The sequence below is a fragment of the Orcinus orca genome, chromosome 11 (assembly GCF_937001465.1).
Source record: "Orcinus orca chromosome 11, mOrcOrc1.1, whole genome shotgun sequence".
Taxonomy (NCBI): domain Eukaryota; kingdom Metazoa; phylum Chordata; class Mammalia; order Artiodactyla; family Delphinidae; genus Orcinus; species Orcinus orca.
The window spans coordinates 35,391,269-35,410,517 of record NC_064569.1 but is presented as its reverse complement, the minus strand read 5'-3'; the positions used below and the strand labels follow the sequence as shown (position 1 = coordinate 35,410,517).

General features: G+C 36.4%; 1 protein-coding gene across 13 annotated transcripts in view; it reads right to left on the bottom strand.

Annotated features, from left to right (window-relative positions):
* The window catches only part of TMEM117 (transmembrane protein 117), a 564,172-nt gene that overhangs the window by 105,418 nt on the left and 439,505 nt on the right, over window positions 1-19,249 (bottom strand). For 7 of the 13 annotated variants that reach the window (XM_049694061.1, XM_033436516.2, XM_033436513.2 and 4 more), the window contains one exon: window positions 11,735-11,809. The exons of the other annotated variants lie outside the window; for them this stretch is intronic. In XM_049694061.1, the coding sequence (XP_049550018.1) occupies window positions 11,735-11,809 (75 nt within the window). The remainder of the gene's footprint in view (window positions 1-11,734; window positions 11,810-19,249) is intronic. 13 annotated transcript variants of the gene reach the window in all.

Below are 19,249 nucleotides of genomic sequence, written 5' to 3'. Positions count from 1 at the left end.
TTCGAGCCCTGGTCCAGGAAGATCCCACATATGGCAGAGCAAATAAGCCCACGCACCACAACTACTCAGCCTGTGCTCTAGAGTTCACAAGCCACAACTACTGAGCCTGCTTGCCACAACTACTGAAGCCCACACACCTAGAGCCCGTGCTCAGCAACAAGAGAAGCCACCGCAGTGAGAAGCCCGCACACCACAACGAAGAGTATCCCTCGCTTGCTGCAACTAGAGAAAGCCCGCACACAGCAATGAAGACCCAACATAGCCAAAAATAAATAACTTAATTAATTAAAAAGAAAAAAACGGATTGAAGATCACTTAAATGTCATACATAGATTAAACCAATCAAAAAATTGTGTAAAAGCAATTATAACTATAATTAACAGCAAAAGGATAAAGATGAAGATGTAAAATAGGACATCAAAATCACAAAATGTAGGGGCAAGGAGTAAAAAATATAGATCTTTTAGAATGTGTTTGAACTCACATGACTATCAGTCTAAAGCAAGTAGATACAGTTATGGGTTAACATACTTGAAAATCAGGGTAACCACAAATCATAAATGTACAATAGATTCACAAAAATGCAAAAGAAAGAACTTAAGCATAATACAAAATAAAACCATCAAACCACAAAAGGAAAAAAAAGAAGAAAAAGACAAAGAACAACTACAAAATCAACTGGAAAACAATGTTTAAAATGGCAAGAAATACATACTTATCAATAATTACTTTAAATGTCAATGGAAAAAAATGCTTCAATAAAGAGACAGAGTAGCAGATTGGACTAAAAAAGCAAGACCCTGCAATATGCTGCTTATTAGAGACTCACCTTAGAGCAAAAGACATGCATAGATTGAAAGTGAGGGGATGAAAAAGGTTTTTCATGCAAATGGAAATGACTAAAAAAATAGAGGTAGCAATATTCATATCAGACAAAATAGACTTTAAAATAAAGTTCACAAAGAAAGGCAAAGAAGGACACTATATAATGATACAAGAAGAGAGTATTACACTTGTTAACATATATGTACCCAATATAGGAGCACCCAAATATATAAAACAAATACTAACAGACTCAAAGGAAAAATTGACAGGAATACAATAATAGTAAGAGACTTTAACACTCCACTGACATCAATGGACAGATCTTCCAGACAGAAAATCAATAAGGCAGCAGAGATCCTAAATGACACAGTAGAACAGTCAGACTTGATATCTATATGCCACTACATCCAAAAACAACCCGGAATACAGATTTTTTTCAAGTGGCATGGAATATTCTCTAGCATTGACCACATACTAGGGCACAAAACAAGCCTCAACAAATTTAAGAGGATAGAAATTATTTCAAGCATCTTTTCTGAACACAACGGTGTGAAACTAGAAATCAACTGCAGAAGGAAAAACAAGAAAAAAAATGATTACATGGAGACTAAACAATATGCTACTAAAAATCCAATGGGTCATTGATGAAATCAAAGACGAAATCAGAAAATACCTTGAGACAAATGGCAATGAAAACACAACCATACAAAATCTATGGGATGCAACAAAAGCAGTTTTTAGAGGGAAGTTCATAGTGATAACAGGATTTCCTCAAGAAACAAGAAAAAATTCAAATAAACAACTTACCCTACCACCAAAAAAATTACAAAAAGAGGAACAAAAAAGCCCAAGCAGAAGGAAGGCTATAATAAAGATCAGAAGGGAAATAAATAAAATAGAGATCAAAAAACAGTAGAAAAGATCAAGAAAACCAAGAGCTGATATTTTGAAAAGATAAACAAATGTCTAGGCAGGCTCACCAAGAAGAAAACAGAGAGGACCCAAATAAACAAACTAAAAAATGAAAGAGGAGAAATCACAATCAATACCAGAGAAATATAAAAAATCATAAGAGAATACTATGAACACTATATGGCAACAAATTGGACAACCTAGAAAAAATGGACAAGTTTCTAGAAACATACAGCTTGCCAAGACTGAGTCAAGGAGAAACAAATAATTTGAGCATACTGATAACTGGAAGTGAAATAGAATCTGTAATTAAAAAAAAAAACTCCTTGCATACAAAAGTCCAGAACCAGATGGCTTCACTGGGAAATTCTACCAAACATACAAAGAAGAACTTATACCTATCCTTCTCAAAGTACTCCAAAAGACTGAAGAGGAGGGAACATTCCCAAAGTCATTCTGTGAAGCCACCATCACCCTGATACCAAAACCAAACAAACACACTACAAAAAAGCAAAATTACAAGCCAATATCTTTGGTGAATATAAATGCAAAAATCCTCAACAAAATATTAGCAGGCTGAATTCAACAATACATAAAAAGGATCATACATCACGATCAAGTGGGATTCATTCCAGGGTTGCAAGGATGGTTCCACATATGCAAATCAACCAACATGATACAGCACATTAACAAAAGGAAAGACAAAACCCACATCATCTCAATAGATGCAGAAAAAGCATTTGATAAAATTCAACATCCATTCATGATAAAAAGTCTCACCAAAGTGGGTATAGAGAGAACGTATCTCAACATAACATGAGCCATTTATGACAAACCCACAGCCAGCATACTCAGTGAAAAGCTGAAAGCCTTTCTGCCACTAACACAATATTGGGAATCAACTTCAATTTAAAGAAAGTCAATACATTTTTAATATAGTACTCCAAACTCAACACAATTCTGCTGAAATGTTCTGACCATGATAAAATAACATGGGGCTATTACCTCTTTCACCCTGGATACTTCTATTAGTACAGTCCAAGTTGACATAATAAAAGAATGAATTAACAGTATATTTATAACTTGGTATACTACAAACAGGCTTTTATATAAGGCATAATCATGATAGTGATAAAGACAGTCAGAGTAATAACAATAAAACACCATAGGGAAAGAAATCTAATGACATTACAGGCAACGAGAAGCTATGTTGCCCAAAACACTTCTCCACGAAGGTCCTTTCTTATGTCTCACCTCCTTTTTCTTCCATAATGAGAGGAATGACTGAAGGATGTGAAAAAATAAAACTCTAATTTTAAAAGATGGGGGTAAGGAGGTACTCAAAATAGCAGTTTGAGATAATATGGGTATTTTCCTTTTCTCTCTAACATCTTTGAGATTACTGACTTTACACAAAAAAAGGGGTAGAGAAAGAGAATGTGCAGCAAGGCATGGAATAATAGAGTGTAACACAAATAGCTCCTGTATGGTTCCAGAGTACAGCAAAAGTCAGAGGCTTTCACTTCATTTAAGGACTAAAGTAAAGATGATAAAAATTAGCAGGAAAAAAGGTGGCACACATCTCACTTAGAAGTACATTTGCAAAATTGATTCAGCTGTTTATTATAAATAATGCACTGTCACAAAGTGGGATATACTGTGGTGATGTAAGGTGGGTCAAAATAAGAAATCTATTCTCACAGTTTATTATATTAAGAGTTCAAAGTGTAAAACATACTAAAAGAAAACACATCTGTGATAATCTCCCATGATATTGAAAAGCTGCCTTATTTGATAAAAATTCACCATAAATTCCTGATAAAACTTAGAAAACACTTTTCTTAATGTGTTAGACACCAACAGCAAAAATGAAACTTAATAGTCAAATGAATATGTAAGGAAAAAACCTGGAACCTCAATAATAAAATAGGATCACTTTGTCCCAGCTTACCCTTCCCCCTCCATGTGTCCTCAAGTCCATGCTCTACATCTGCATCTTTATTCTTGCCTTGCCCCTAGGTTCTTCAGAACTTTTTGTTTGTTTGTTTTTAGATTCCATACATATGTGTTAGCATACAGTATTTGTTTTTCTCTTTCTGACTTACTTCACTCTGTATGACAGACTCTAGGTCCATCCACCTCACTACAAATAACTCAATTTTGTTTCTTTTTATGGCTGAGTAATATTCCATTGTATATATGTGCCACATCTTCTTTATCCATTCATCTGTCGATGATGACTACTTAGGTTGCTTCCATGTCCTGGCTATTGTAAATAGAGCTGCAATGAACACTGTGGTACATGACTCTTTTTGAATTATGGTTTTCTCAGGGTATATGCCCAGTAGTGGGATTGCTGGGTGAAAGAATGGCATGGACATACATACACTACCAAATGCAAAATAGATAGCTAGTGGGAAGCAGCCACATAACACAGGGAGATCAGCTCGGTGCTTTGTGACCACCTAGAGGGGTGGGATAGGGAGGGTGGGAGGGAGACGCAAGAGGGAGGAGATATGGGGATATATGTATATGTATAGCTGATTCACTTTGTTATAAAGCAGAAACTAACACACCATTGTAAAGCAATTATACTCCAGTAAAGATGTTAAAAAAAATCAATCAATAAATAAAACAGGATCAGCTCATGAGCTGGATGTTCATAAAGCAATTTTAATATCCATCAAATATCTAGGAGAAGGAAATAAGCTCTAACTAACAATGAAAAAATTGAAACACAGTAAGATATTTTTGACCTTTGGACTAGCAAAAGGTTTAAAAGATCAATAATACCCAATATTAGCAAAGATGTGGAGAAAGATATATTAGTTTCCTATTACTGCTATAAAAAATTACTACAAACTTGGTGGCTTAAAACAACACAAATTTGTTATCTTATAGTTTTGGAGGTCAAAAGTTCAAAATGGTTCGCATGGAGCTAAAATCAAGGTGTTGGAAGGGCTGTCTTTGTTCTGGAAGCTCTAGGAAAAATCCATTTCCTTGCCCTTTTCTGATTCCAGATGCTGCCTGCATTGCTTGGCTAATTGGCCTTCTTCCTTTATCTGCAAAGCCAGCAGTGTTGGGCCAAGTCTTTTTCATGCTACCATGTCTCTGGTTCTGCCTCCCTTTTCCTCTTTTAAAGACGTTTATAATTACATTGGGCACTCCAGGGTGTTCTAGGAAAATCTCCCTATTTTAAGGTCAGCTGACTGGAAACGTTAATTCCAGTGTAAACTTAACTTCCCTTTTCCATATACTTTAACATATTTGGAGGTTCCAGGGATTAGGATGTGAATATCTCTGTGTGTGTGTGTGTGTGTGTGTGTGTGTGTGTGTGTGCGTGCGTGTGCATGTGTGTGTGTGTGTAGTGGTGGGAGGACATTATTCTGCCTACCATGCCAGGTATTTTTAGTCACTGTTGGTGTGTATATATTGTCATAATCTTTCTGGCAGATTGGCTTTGAAACATCCCTGAAGGTTACTGTGCATCATGGGACTATGGTTGTATATTAATTCGATTTGCAAATTCCCTTTTTTAGAGCACAGCTTTAAAACAGATCTCAAAAGAAGTATTGAAACTACTTACACTGGCCCACCTCCATCAAGCTTGGTGGCTGATGCTGTACCCTTTCTGATTTCATAAGCAAGTCACAATCATTCAGAGATGGAAATAATTGTCTAAAACATTCAAAAACACATCAGACTTATTCTTACTGAGAGATGAGGAAGTCAGAAAGCCATTTTAGTGGTGAGATGAAGTGGCTCATGAATTTGAACAGAAAGAGTGAGACTGCTAAACCCTCTAGATCTTTGAGAAGTTCCATTATTCATTTAAGTATTTATCTCATTGGGACCATCTCAGAAAATACACATTGTATTATCAAGAGAACTCTAGAGGTCAAACAGAAAATGTTCTTGAGCTGCTAACCATACAAATGCAGAAAGAAATAACACCTGGACCATGCTGAGGATGATAGGTTTAGTGTCTTCTCCATGACAAGGCTTGTCTGATAAACATCATCAACTCATTTTATTCTAATCAAATTATGTCCTTTTTATAGTTCATTGTCCTCCAGATCATACAGCTAGAGATTTTTCCAGTTACAACATCTCATTTGATTAGAATCCCTTTTTCAAGTTCTCCTACTTTACCTTGTTAAAATCTACAAATTTTTTTCTCTCTTCATCAAAATAAGCCATAACTTTTTATAATTTTATTATAAAAATTTAGTAAATATATATTTAAATGTATATCTGTCACTAAGTTTGAACTCTTGAGTGATTCTATACTAAGATACAAAACAGACTGATGTTATTATTAATATTACGCGGTACGTAGGTCTCTCACTGTTGTGGCCTCTCCCGTTGCGGAGCACAGGCTCCGGATGCGCAGGCTCAGCGGCCATGGCTCACGGGCCTAGTCGCTCCGCGGCATGTGGGATCTTCCCAAACCGGGGCCACGAACCTGTGTCCCCTGCATAGGCAGGCGGGCTCTCAACCACTGCGCCACCAGGGAAGCCCTGATGGTTGCTATTTTTATGAATTAATAAAGTATCATGGACTCTTTATGACTGAGTTTAGGATTATGAGCTTTTAAAGTTTTTTTTTTTTTTTTTTTTTTTTTAGCTTTCTCAGAGCTATCTACGTTTTATTTTATTTTATTTTATTTTTTTTAAACATCTTTATTGGAGCATAATTGCTTTACAATGGTATGTTAGTTTCAGCTTCACAACAAAATGAATCAGTTATATATATACATATGTTCCCATATCTCTTCCTGCTTGCGTCACCCTCCCTCCCACCCTCCCTATCCCACCCCTCCAGGCGGTCACAAAGCACCGAGCTGATCTCCCTGTGCTATGCGGCTGCTTCCCACTAGCTATCTACCTTACGTTTGGTAGTGTATACATGTCCATGCCTCTTTATTGCTTTGTCACCGTTTACCCTTCCCCCTCCCCATAGCCTCAAGTCCATTCTCTAGTAAGTCTGTGTCTTTATTCCTGTTTCACCCCTAGGTTTTTCATGACATTTTTTTTTTCTTAAATTCCATATATATGTGTTAGCATACGGTATTTGTCTCTCTCTTTCTGACTTACTTCACTCTGTATGACAGACTCTAGGTCTATCCACCTCATTACAAATAGCTCAATTTCGTCTCTTTTTATGGCTGAGTAATATTCCATTGTATATATGTGCCACATCTTCTTTATCCATTCATCCGATGATGGACACTTAGGTTGTTTCCATCTCTGGGCTATTGTAAATAGAGCTGCAATGAACATTTTGGTACATGACTCTTTTTGAATTATGGTTTTCTCAGGGTATATGCCCAGTAGTGGGATTGCCGGGTCATATGGTAGTTCTATTTGTAGCTTTTTAAGGAACCTCCATACTGTTCTCCACAGTGGCTGTATCAATTTACATTCCCACCAACAGTGTAAGAGGGTTCCCTTTTCTCCACACCCTCTCCAGCATTTATTGTTTCTAGATTTTTTGATGATGGCCATTCTGACTGGTGTGAGATGATATCTCATTGTAGTTTTGATTTGCATTTCTCTAATGATTAGTGATGTTGAGCATTCTTTCATGTGTTTGTTGGCACTCTGTATATCTCTTTGGAGAAATGTCTATTTAGGTCTTCTGCCCATTTTTGGATTGGGTTGTTTGTTCTTTTGTTATTAAGCTGCATGAGCTGCTTATAAATTTTGGAGATTAATCCTTTGTCAGTTGCTTCATTTGCAAATATTTTCTCCCATTCTGAGGGTTGTCTTTTGGTCTTCTTTATGGTTTCCTTTGCTGCGCAAAAGCTTTTAAGTTTCATTAGGTCCCATTTGTTTACTTTTGTTTTTATTTCCATTTCTCTAGGAGGTGGGTCAAAAAGGATCTTGCTGTGATTTATGTCATAGAGTGTTCTGCCTATGTTTTCCTCTAAGAGTTTGATAGTTTCTGGCCTTACATTTAGGTCTTTAATCCATTTTGAGCTTATTTTTGTGTATGGTGTTAGGGAGTGATCTAATCTCATACTTTTACATGTAGCTGTCCAGTTTTCCCAGCACCACTTATTGAATAGGCTGTCCTTTCTCCACTGTACATTTCTGCCTCCTTTGTCAAAGATAAGGTGACCATATGTGCGTGGGTTTATCTCTGGGCTTTCTATCCTGTTCCATTGATCTATATTTCCGTTTTTGTGCCAGTACCATACTGTCTTGATTACTGTAGCTTTGTAGTATAGTCTGAAGTCAGGAAGCCTGATTCCTCCAGCTCCATTTTTCGTTCTCAAGATTGCTTTGGCTATTCGGGGTCTTTTGTGTTTCCATACAAATTGTGAGATTTTTTGTTCTAGTTCTGTGAAAAATGCCAGTGGTAGTTTCATAGGGATTGCATTGAATCTGTAGATTGCTTTGGGTAGTAGAGTCATTTTCACAATGTTGATTCTTCCAATCCAAGAACATGGTATATCTCTCCATCTATTTGTATCATTTTTAATTTCTTTCATCAGTGTCTTATAATTTTCTGCATACAGGTCTTTTGTCTCCTTAGGTAGGTTTATACCTAGGTATTTTATTCTTTTTGTTGCAATGGTAAATAGGAGTGTTTTCTTGATTTCACTTTCAGATTTTTCATCCTTAGTGTATAGGAATGCCAGAGATTTCTGTGCATTAGTTTTGTATCCTGCTACTTTACCAAATTCATTGATTAGCTCTAGTAGTTTTCTGGTAGCATCTTTAGGATTCTGTATGTATAGTATCATGTCATCTGCAAACAGTGACAGCTTTACTTCTTCTTTTCCGATTTGGATTCCTTTTATTTCCTTTTCTTCTCTGATTGCTGTGGCTAAAACTTCCAAAACTATGTTGAATAAGAGTGGTGAGAGTGGGCAACCTTGTCTTGTTCCTGATCTTAGTGGAAATGCTTTCAGTTTTTCACCATTGAGGACGATGTTGGCTGTGGGTTTGTTATATATGGCCTTTATTATGTTGAGGAAAGTTCCCTCTATGCCTACTTTCTGCAGGGTTTTTATCATAAATGGGTGTTGAATTTTGTCAAAAGCTTTCTCTGCATCTATTGAGATGATCATATGGTTTTTCTCCTTCAATTTGTTAATATGGTGTATCACGTTGATTGATTTGCGTATATTGAAGAATCCTTGCATTCCTGGAATAAACCCCACTTGATCATGGTGTATGATCCGTTTAATGTGCTGTTGGATTCTGTTTGCTAGTATTTTGTTGAGGATCTTTGCATCTATGTTCATCAGTGATATTGGCCTGTAGTTTTCTTTCTTTGTGACATCCTTGTCTGGTTTTGGTATCAGGGTGATGGTGGCCTCATAGAATGAGTTTGGGAGTGTTCCTCCCTCTGCTATATTTTGGAAGAGTCTGAGAAGGATAGGTGATAGCTCTTCTCTAAATGTTTGATAGAATTCGCCTGTGAAGCCATCTGGTCCTGGGCTTTTGCTTGTTGGAAGATTTTTAATCACAGTTTCAATTTCAGTGCTTGTGATTGGTCTGTTCATATTTTCTATTTCTTCCTGATTCAGTCTTGGCAGGTTGTGCCTTTCTAAGAATTTGTCCATTTCTTCCACATTGTCCATTTTATTGGCATAGAGTTGCTTGTAGTAATCTCTCATGATCTTTTGTATTTCTGCAGTGTCAGTTGTTACTTCTCCTTTTTCATTTCTAATTCTATTGATTTGAGTCTTCTCCCTTTTTTTCTTGATGAGTCTGGCTAATGGTTTATCAATTTTGTTTATCCTTTCAAAGAACCAGCTTTTAGTTTTATTGATCTTTGCTATCGTTTCCTTCATTTCTTTTTCATTTATTTCTGATCTGATTTTTATGATTTCTTTCCTCCTGCTAACTTTGGGGTTTTTTTGTTCTTCTTTCTCTAATTGCTAATTGCTTTTAAAGTTTTAAAGTGTTAATTTATTTGGTGTCGTTTTCTCACCCATAATAACAGACGGTTTTACTCCTAATGTGAAAGTCAGTTGTAGTTCTCCATCACTCCATCCATAAGGAAGCCCTCCTGGGGGAGTCACCATGTCTCTCCTAACAACAGTGACAGCGTAAGTCAAGGCTTAGTCATAATATTCTTACCTCTTTTCCTTCTTTCAGGGATTAGGAAAAATATAGCAGGTCTGTCATGCTCAGAATCTCTTTTGAGAATCATCTTTTGAAAAGATGACTTTTCAATCAGGACTTTTCTAGCCTGTTTCATATTACAGGGAGGAGTAATCATAGCACCAAAATTTCTTAGTCTTTTAGTCTCTTTTGTACCTGTCTGTAAGTGGTATGCTAATAGCAGTCGTGGAGGATACCAGTTTCAACTAGGAGAGTCTACCTGAGCAAAAACTGGGCTCAGGGAAACACACAGTATAGTCAGAACAAAGACTCTACTCTGGGTCTATGATGGTTGTGTCTTGCAAAATATAAAGAAAATTGAATTAGATGATAAATATTTCTAGAACCTACACCAAATTTAATGTATAAGTTGTCTAATATCAACAAAACCTTAAATAAGCCCTGTAAAAACAAAGGTTTCAACTTCTGATCAATACAAATACAATTCTCACTAGAAAACCTATAAGTAGCTCATACAAGTACACTGACCCCAAAGCCTAAAAAAAAATTACTTTTATTTGCAAATATTATAAATAATTTCATTTAAAACATGTTTATTGAGTCCCAGCAACCTGTCAGTACTGGTCTAGGTACTGGTCTAAGTTTAACCAACATCTTTTGAATATTCTCTGTTTGACCTAACTATTCCACACAGTTCTCACAACTTTTCAGTGAAATAGTTATATACATACAAATGAATAAATGTAATTCAATAGGGGAATAACTGTAATTGAAATTTATAAAAATTTCCATGGACATATAAGAAAAGAAGCACTTAGTTTATCTGAGAGAGGCAGATGAGGCTTCACAGAGAAGATAGCATTTAAGCTGAGGGTTGAAAGATGGCGGAGGGCAACCAAGCATGTGCATTGAGGAGAGGCTCTTGCCTCTCTTGCACTCTTTGCATGTGCAAAGGCCTGTGCCATGAGGAAAGACTTTACCAATTTGGTAATCAATAGATATTTAAGAATTAATGGAATATCAAATGTAAAGGGTGGGGATCAGGGAGGAAAGGGAAGGTGTCAGCCAGGAATAGGTGAGAAGCAAGGCATGGACTAGATGATAAAAGGCCCAGTATAGCATGGAAATGAATTTCTATTTGAAGAATTTTGAGGATCAAATTTTTATGTTAAAAAGATTATTTTGGAGAAATGGGGTTAGACTAAAAGAAGCAAAATACTATTGTACTCATGTAAGTGAAAGTTGATGGTACCCTGAACTGAGGAAGAGGTTTATTAAAGGGTCTAAAGGAGAAACAAATTCAAGAGATGTTTAGCAAAAAGAACACATAAGCTTGACTGTTGGCTGGAAGATATGTGAGAGAGAGAGACATATTTTATATTTCCCAATTTTTTTTATTTGAGTGACTGAGTTGATAGCAGTCTGAGGGATTCATGACTGGTTGGTTTTAAACATGATAAACCAGAGAAGCCCATGGAACATCTAGGCAGATATAGCCAGTGGGCAGTTAGATATCCAGGTCTGAAATTCAGCAGAGGCATCTGGACTTGGGAAATATTAGAGAAAGATCAGTCTATAAGGACTGGAAGTCATGGTGGTGGATGAAACTGCCTTGGAAAAATAGCTGGGAAGAAAAGATAAAGAGGCTAGGACAGAACCTCAGAGTATACTGATGTTTAAAGGTAGTAAGAGGAAGGGGATTTGACAAATGGGATTGAAAAGAAAGAGACATACAGTTCGGCTTTGAGCCAGTACAGAGGTAGTTCCATGGAAACCCAAAAACGAAAGAATTTCAAATGTTTAATAATTGAGGCAGTCGTAAGATAAAGCAAATGCCCCCTTGAGATCTTATTTCTACACTGACTCATTACATGTAAAGATCCACTAATTTTCATACGTGTATAATCAGAACGTACCTTGGCCTCTACAACCTTGTCCTTCCCCTGAATCTTGTCCAGAAGCCCATCTTGAATTGAAAAAGCAGGATGGGGCTGGAGGAAAATAATGCCAAAAGGATTGGAGAATATATATTTTAACTGAAATTTTCTTGGGAATCTGGGTATAACATTGCATATGATAGAACAAAACTTTTCTCTCTCTCCCGAGTTCTATTAGCTGTAGCAGCTGCCACCTCTATGTATTCTCCCTTTCTTTCCCCACAACAACTCCTTCCAACTTCCTGGCTCCTACTGTCCTACTGCATAAGCGGGAACCGCCTCTATGTCCTTGAGTTTCCTAATTTTGCATCCATACCTATCAATCTATTCATTAAAACAAAGGATATTCCTCGGTACCTATTCACTTTAGAAGGAATGAAAAGAATTATAAACAACTAATTTACTAATTTTCTTTTTTTTCCCAGACATACTTTTGTGTAGAAATTAATTTTGTTATAAAACTGAGAAATATATACCTCTTTGGTTTCATGCTATTACTGTACTTTAGATCTTACTCAACTTGTCAAATAAACGTACGCAGCTATTGAAATCAAACAGATTAAATAAATGGTAAGCATCTCAGACATAAATACATTTTCAGCAAAGGGATATTTATAGAATATATTTCCATCAAAAATTAGAGAAAAATGCACTACATACATATTTGATGTTAACTGTTCAGCTTTTCACAATATGCACCACAGGAATGATGTATTTTTATAGGAGAAATGCAGAATTCTGAACAATTCATCAAATGCAATAAATTCCAAGTACCATCTGGAAATTTGGAATTTTCTTGGGTTTCTTTTATGTATAGCTATCTGAATCGTAGTAACTATAGACATTCACTTATTTTTAGGGCATTACCTTAGAGCAGTGAGCTTCAGAGAAATCACATTTAGGCTAAATAAAAACGCATATTCACAGGCCAAATCCTCTAGTACTTCTGATGCCACTAGCTGTAAGAAGAAGACCCAAGAATCTGCATTTTTAACTGGTTTCTAGGTGACCGTGGTCACAAGAATCATTTGTAATGCTTAATCCCCTGGCACCATTGCACACATATGAAGCCAGAAACTTCTGGCAATCTTCCTATAGCCAGAGAATTCACATATTTTGTAAGAATTTTGGTGATTTTTATGATCAGGTAAGGGTTTGCATCATCCCCTTAGCATACATCTCTTTTAGCATATTATGGCTGCAATGCACTGAGACTCCAAGGTCTTTATATACCACCACATTATTATAGTTTTCTTTAGATCAAAAGAAGCCTGAATGATTAATTGTAATGCAAAGCATAACGCTGAAACTTTTTTCCAACCAAATTGTTTTCTTCTATCCAGATTATGTAATTTCAATATGTAAAAATAGCTCACTTCAAGGGCCTTTTTAAGACTATCATAAAAGTAACATGGGTCAGGAAAAAATTGTCATGACAGAGATGAGAAAATGGATTCCTAGACATGAAGTGACTTAACCAAGATCATACTCTAAGAAATAGAGCAAAGGAAACCATAAGCAAGACGAAAATACAAACCTCAGGATGAGAGAACACAGTTGCAAATGAAGCAACTGACAAAGGATTAATCTCTAAAATACACAAACAGCTCATGCAGCTCAATAACAACAACAACAAAAACAACCCAATCAAAAAATAGACTGAAGACCTAAATAGACATTTCTCCAAAGAAGACATACAGATGGCCAACAAACACATGAAAAGATGCTTAACATCACTAATCATTAGAGAAAGGCAAATCAAAACTACAATGAGATATCACCGCACACCAGTCAGAATGGCCATCATCACAAAATCTACAAATGATACATTCTGGAGAGGGTGTGGAGAAAAGGGAACCCTCATGCATTGTTGGTGGGAATGTAAATTGATACAGCCACTACAGAGAACAGTATGGAGATTCCTTAAAAAACTAAAAATAGAACTACCACATGACCCAGCAATCCCATTACTGGGCATATACCCAGAGAAAACCATAATTCAAAAAGACACATGCAGCCCAATGTTCACTGAAGAACTATTTACAATAGCCAGGACATGGAAGCAACCTAAATGTCCATCAACAGAGGAATAGATAAAGAGGATGCGGCACATATATACAATGGAATATTACTCAGCCATAAAAAGGAACAAAATTGGATCATTTGTAGAGACGTGGATGGACCTAGAGACTGTCAGACAGAGTGAAGTAAGACAGAGAAAAACAAATATCGTATATTAACGCATATATGTGGAATCTGAAAAAATTGGTATAGATGATCTCATTTACAAAGCAGAAATAGAGACACAGGTGTAGAGAAAAACATATGGATACCAAGGGGGAAAAGGGGGGGGTGGGATGAATTGGGAAATTGGGATTGACATATATACACTATTGATACTATATATAAAATAGATGACTAATGAGAACCTACAGAATAGCACAGGGAACTCTACTCAGTCCTCTGTGGTGACCTAAATGGGAAGTAAATCCAAAAAAGAGGGGATATCTGTATACATATAGCTGATTCACTTTGCTGTACAGTAAAAACTAACACAACATTGTAAAGCAATTATACTCCAATAAAATTATTTTTTAAAAAAGAGAAAAGAAATAGAGTCCTGGCTCTAGTCTATTGCAGGAGTGTTCCCTTCATTCACCAAGCTTCCTGCCACATGTCAAGTGCTTTGCTTTGGACATTACTTGTGTATATTACTTAATTTGATATGCACAATATTACAAGGTCTGAAAAATGTATGGGCTTTGGAGTCATACAGTTCTGTTTTTTAATCCCCATTCTGCTGAAGCCAGACTCTATCTGTGTACCTTGGGCAATTCCCATCTTCATTTATAAAATTATAGATAATAACAATATGAATCCTGTAGGGGGGTTTGAGAAGATTAAAAAAGATATAGTGTGTCTAGGCATCCGGGTCATAGTAAGTGCTCAGTGAATGCTAGCCTTTTATTACATTTCTTTTTGCCTCCCTGCTTCCTTGTCTCCCTCCATCTCCATTTTCTTTTTAGTCCAGCTATGTTTCCATTGCACACTCTGCCCCTCTTCAAAGCTTGTTCCTCATTTCCACTATGAAAGGTTCTCACTATGGTCTCCTAGTATTAGACCCAATCTCTAGTCTAACTAGACTAGACTGGAGTTTGAGCCACTTGCTGCACAGTATTTCTTGCATGTTCAAATCCAGAGTTAATGGACCTTTGACTTAGAAACTACCTGTCAGATGGTCTCCACTAGATTTTGATCTCTCAAGCCTGCACCCTTGAAAACAGCTCCCACTATGGGAAAAGTGGACAGCAGGTATACCAAACACAGGGGAGCAGGGAGAAGTCTTCAAGTATCAGGTCCTGCTTGGGGTCAACTGGTGGGGTCACATCCTCTTCATTACCTCCTCCAAAAAAACTTATAAAGCTCTGACCTGAAGTATAATACTCTGTTTGAAACCTGCCCCAGTGAAGCTGAGGGCCTGATGAAATGACCAACCATGTCAGTCTTCAATATTGCACTTTTTTTGTCATGTACAGTTGATGCAATAAGTGGCAACACTACACAAGACATCCAGGGAGAACCGTGATACACACACGCAAAGATGGGGTGGAGGCCAGGGCTGGAAAACTCTTTCAGGATGATGATCAAGCACTGATCATTCCACAGCACCTGGAAACAATGCATCCACTGGAAAAATACTAATTTATGGGAGATCTGTTTTGCTGCCTCAGCATGGCTTTGAAAAAATTACTGCTCATGTGCAATAGTATAGAATTTATATCTTCCCAGTTTTTTAAACACGTTCTAGCTCTTTTTTTAAAAAATACCTCAGGGTTTGAAGCATTTAAATGGGGCTAAAATTTGAATGTCTCTATTTTCCGCTCGCTTAACCAAATCTTATAATTCCTTCAAGCTACATTCTCCCCACATTATCCATAAAGACTTAGGTGATCTTTCCTGCTCACAATAATCCCTCATAGAACTTACTGCCTGTTTCAAAATTGTGATCTATTTCATATGCTAAGCAGACTATTAGTTTCATTTCCGAGTGAGTGTATTTGTCACACCAGTACCCATGATTGGATGCTAAATTTTGTTTTGCCTGATAACCCCAATGCTTCCAGCTCACTTATTACCTTCTGCCAAATGTTCCTGATACCTTGGGTCACCTGCCAAGGTCTGTTCTCTGGCATCTCCTGCCCACTTGGCTGGCCTCCGTCAGGCTGCGTGAACATGACTTACCGTGGTAAGTCTGTCTGCTATGTGGAGACCAGTTTCTGGGACCACTAATAAATATATTGATTTATATCTGTATATATATAAATATATAACAGTCTGTCTACCCACTGGACCAACAATGATGTCAGAAGCACAAAACGGTGACAGTAAATAAAGTTGCGATTCAACCTCTAAGACACATATCATGAAGAGAACAGGCATTTATGGTTAATCGAGGAACTATTTAAAGAATTAACCCTTATTCCATGTCATCATGTGGGACCCATAACAGAAATTACTATTACTGCGTTTTCAAATAGGAGTGTAGACCTTGCATAAGAAAAATAAAGATGAAAAATAAATGTGAAGAGGAACTTTAAATACTTTGAATAAAGCTATATAAAGTATTCCCAAAGCTGAACAATATGTTAACAATATGTTAAAACTGGTGGACAGACATTTAAACAACCCTTTCTAAGTACCTGTAAGCAAAACAGTTGAAATAACTTATCCGAAAAATATATGACCACTTGTCAAAACACTATGGCTCTTTAATTAAAATAGTTTCACACTTGTTGCTCTGCCCTACATTCTAAAGGAACTGACTCCACTTTCAAAAATTATGACCTCAAAAGAAGTGCCCTACTAAAGTCAGGTCAACAGAGTTTTAAAGTCTACCAAGAGGCATAATGTCTATTTTTTTTTAAACTAGTCAATCTGCTTCTAAGAATGATGCACGAAACAGAAAAAAAAAAAATTAGATTTTTAGATGTTACACAGTGAGATGTTTGTTGAATGTAATTTTCATCATTTTTTTTTCAGTGCATTAAGAATTAATGCACTGAAATATTTTCAGGACTTTTCAGGAAATATCACTTCTCTCTATGTGCTTTCCAACTAGTCCAAAGAGTTCTTTTTAACACTTAACTGAGCATTTTATTCAAATTTTTATTTGGATATTTAATTACTGTGGGATCATACTTCAGTGGATATGACTTAATCTAATAGTATTGATGGTTCATTCTCTTGCTGTTGGTAAACATTTTACTTCTTGAAAAATCTCATGATCTTTGGCTTTCCTGAAATAATGTTATGTTCATTCCTTTGTTCTTTCATTCAGCAAAATATTTATGGTAAAGCTGCAATGTACTGAACAAGAGTTAGCTGTGGGAATGAAAAAATACATTTGCTCTCCTCGAGCTCACATGTTACAGGGGGAAGGCAGGTATGTAGGTACAAAGATAATAGGCAGGCATATAGATAAATTACAAGAACGAGAAGTATTAAAAGGATGTATCAACAGTGTTTTCACACATGTATTCATGAAAATATGAACCTTGAATCTTTTTTCTTCTCTTTAAAAGCCTCTCTTCTAAAAGATTTCTCTCATCACCTTGAAGCACATAAAGCTATTACATATATAATGTGTATTTTATCTATATTATGTATCTATTTATATACATAATATACATAAATCTAAGATACACACACACACACAAGATGATGCGAGAAGCTTTCTAGGGGAGAGGCTGTTAAAGAAAAGGAAGGTTCAAGGATACATATATATGTGCAAAACCTTCCCATAGTTACCTATAAACTCTAGCAGTTTAGCTCACAACTGTATCCACCTCCTGGGCACCTTGTTCAGCAGATGCTATCTTGATGCTAGGCTACACTGGTCCAGTTATGAAACTGAAGAGTTTTTTAATCTCCTTACACCAATCTTCCAGAGTCCAGTTATGTAAAGCATTTATGAGAAACTTGCCCATAGATATAACTTCATCAGCCTCCGTGGTCATCACCACTGCCTAATCCTGCCACCTCCCCCACACACTGGCTCCTGCACTCGCTCCTGCCTGTATCCATCTTTCTGGCTTCTCACCTCTCCTACTCCGTCTCCTCCTCTCTCTTCCCTCTCTCACTCTCTCTCTTCTTGTCTAGTAAAAAGCCCAGAATGTTCTTTAGCTTATGAAGAGAAACTTCCTTCTTCTAAAGCCTTCATATCAGAAAATAGATCCTGGCAGCGTGGGTTAGTTGAATTTAAAAGTGCGAGGTGGGAATTTTTACTTTCTACCTGAACCATTCACCTAAATAAAGAGAGTCTTTCTCAAATGTCTCTACTTTTCTACTCCTATTTATTCTATTAAACTGTGAATTCCTCTCTGCAGCTACAAACTCCTGTGCGGTGTGTCACTGATCTTTGATCTCCCTTCCCCCTGTCCCCTGTCTCCAGCACCGGGTGCAGTGCACACTAGAAATGAATCTGTCAACATTTTCTGAACTTAATGGAACAAAACTGATTCTTACCTTGATGATTATGATACTACTCCCAGCTAGAAAACTTTTCTTGTTCATTGCTCTGCCTTTTCAAATTCTAGCTGCCTGTCCTTCTAATCTAATCTCTTCTCTGAAGCTTCCCCTTACTATGTTGGCTACACGTCTACACTGCTCTCTCTCTCTTTTTTTTGGTGAACTCCTAAGACACATTTTTGTTCTTTGCTTACTCTATAACATGTTGTATTTTTAATTCTTATATGTCTTAGGTATATCTTTTCTTCAATCTAGCAGAAAAGATGAGTAGGTGGGATAGAACTGCAAATTAAATACTTATGCAAGGAATTAAAGGAGTATATAAAAGTTAAGTGATGTAATTATAAATATTAAATGAATTTGAGATAAGATTTCCTCAGAGGGAAGTGTTCTTTACAATTTACCTCTTATGTTCTGTAGTAATGTGTAATTTATATGAGTCATGTTATACTTTACTGGCAACTGTTTATGCCTTAGTTCTAGTGAATTTCCTAAAACTACAGAAATATGTGATACAACCAATAGTTTTCATAATAAACATACAAAAATTCTATTTAAAATATTCATAAAAATAAATAATTGCACTTTCTCTACAAGTATTCAGAATTGGCCTACAAATTTTGTTAAAATAAAATCTTTACAGCAGTAATATCATATTCTAATGGTTTCTTTTCTTTTTTTTTTAACCAAACATTAAAATCTCTTTCAATCATATAAGTTGAATTTTCCTACCATTAGAAAAGCCTAGGGTCTATTGCTTTTAAATCACTTAATTCTAATGAGGGAAAACCTTTCAGTAAAACTACTGCCTCCATTTCCACCAAGTTTGCTACTTTTCTATTGCTCTTTTGTCTAAAATATGTGAACATAAAGTGGATTAGATCAGAGTTTAGCTGGTTACGGACTTGTTAGGACATTTGTATTAGATATTTTTAAAAAGCTTGACTATATATGGCTTCTGGGGCT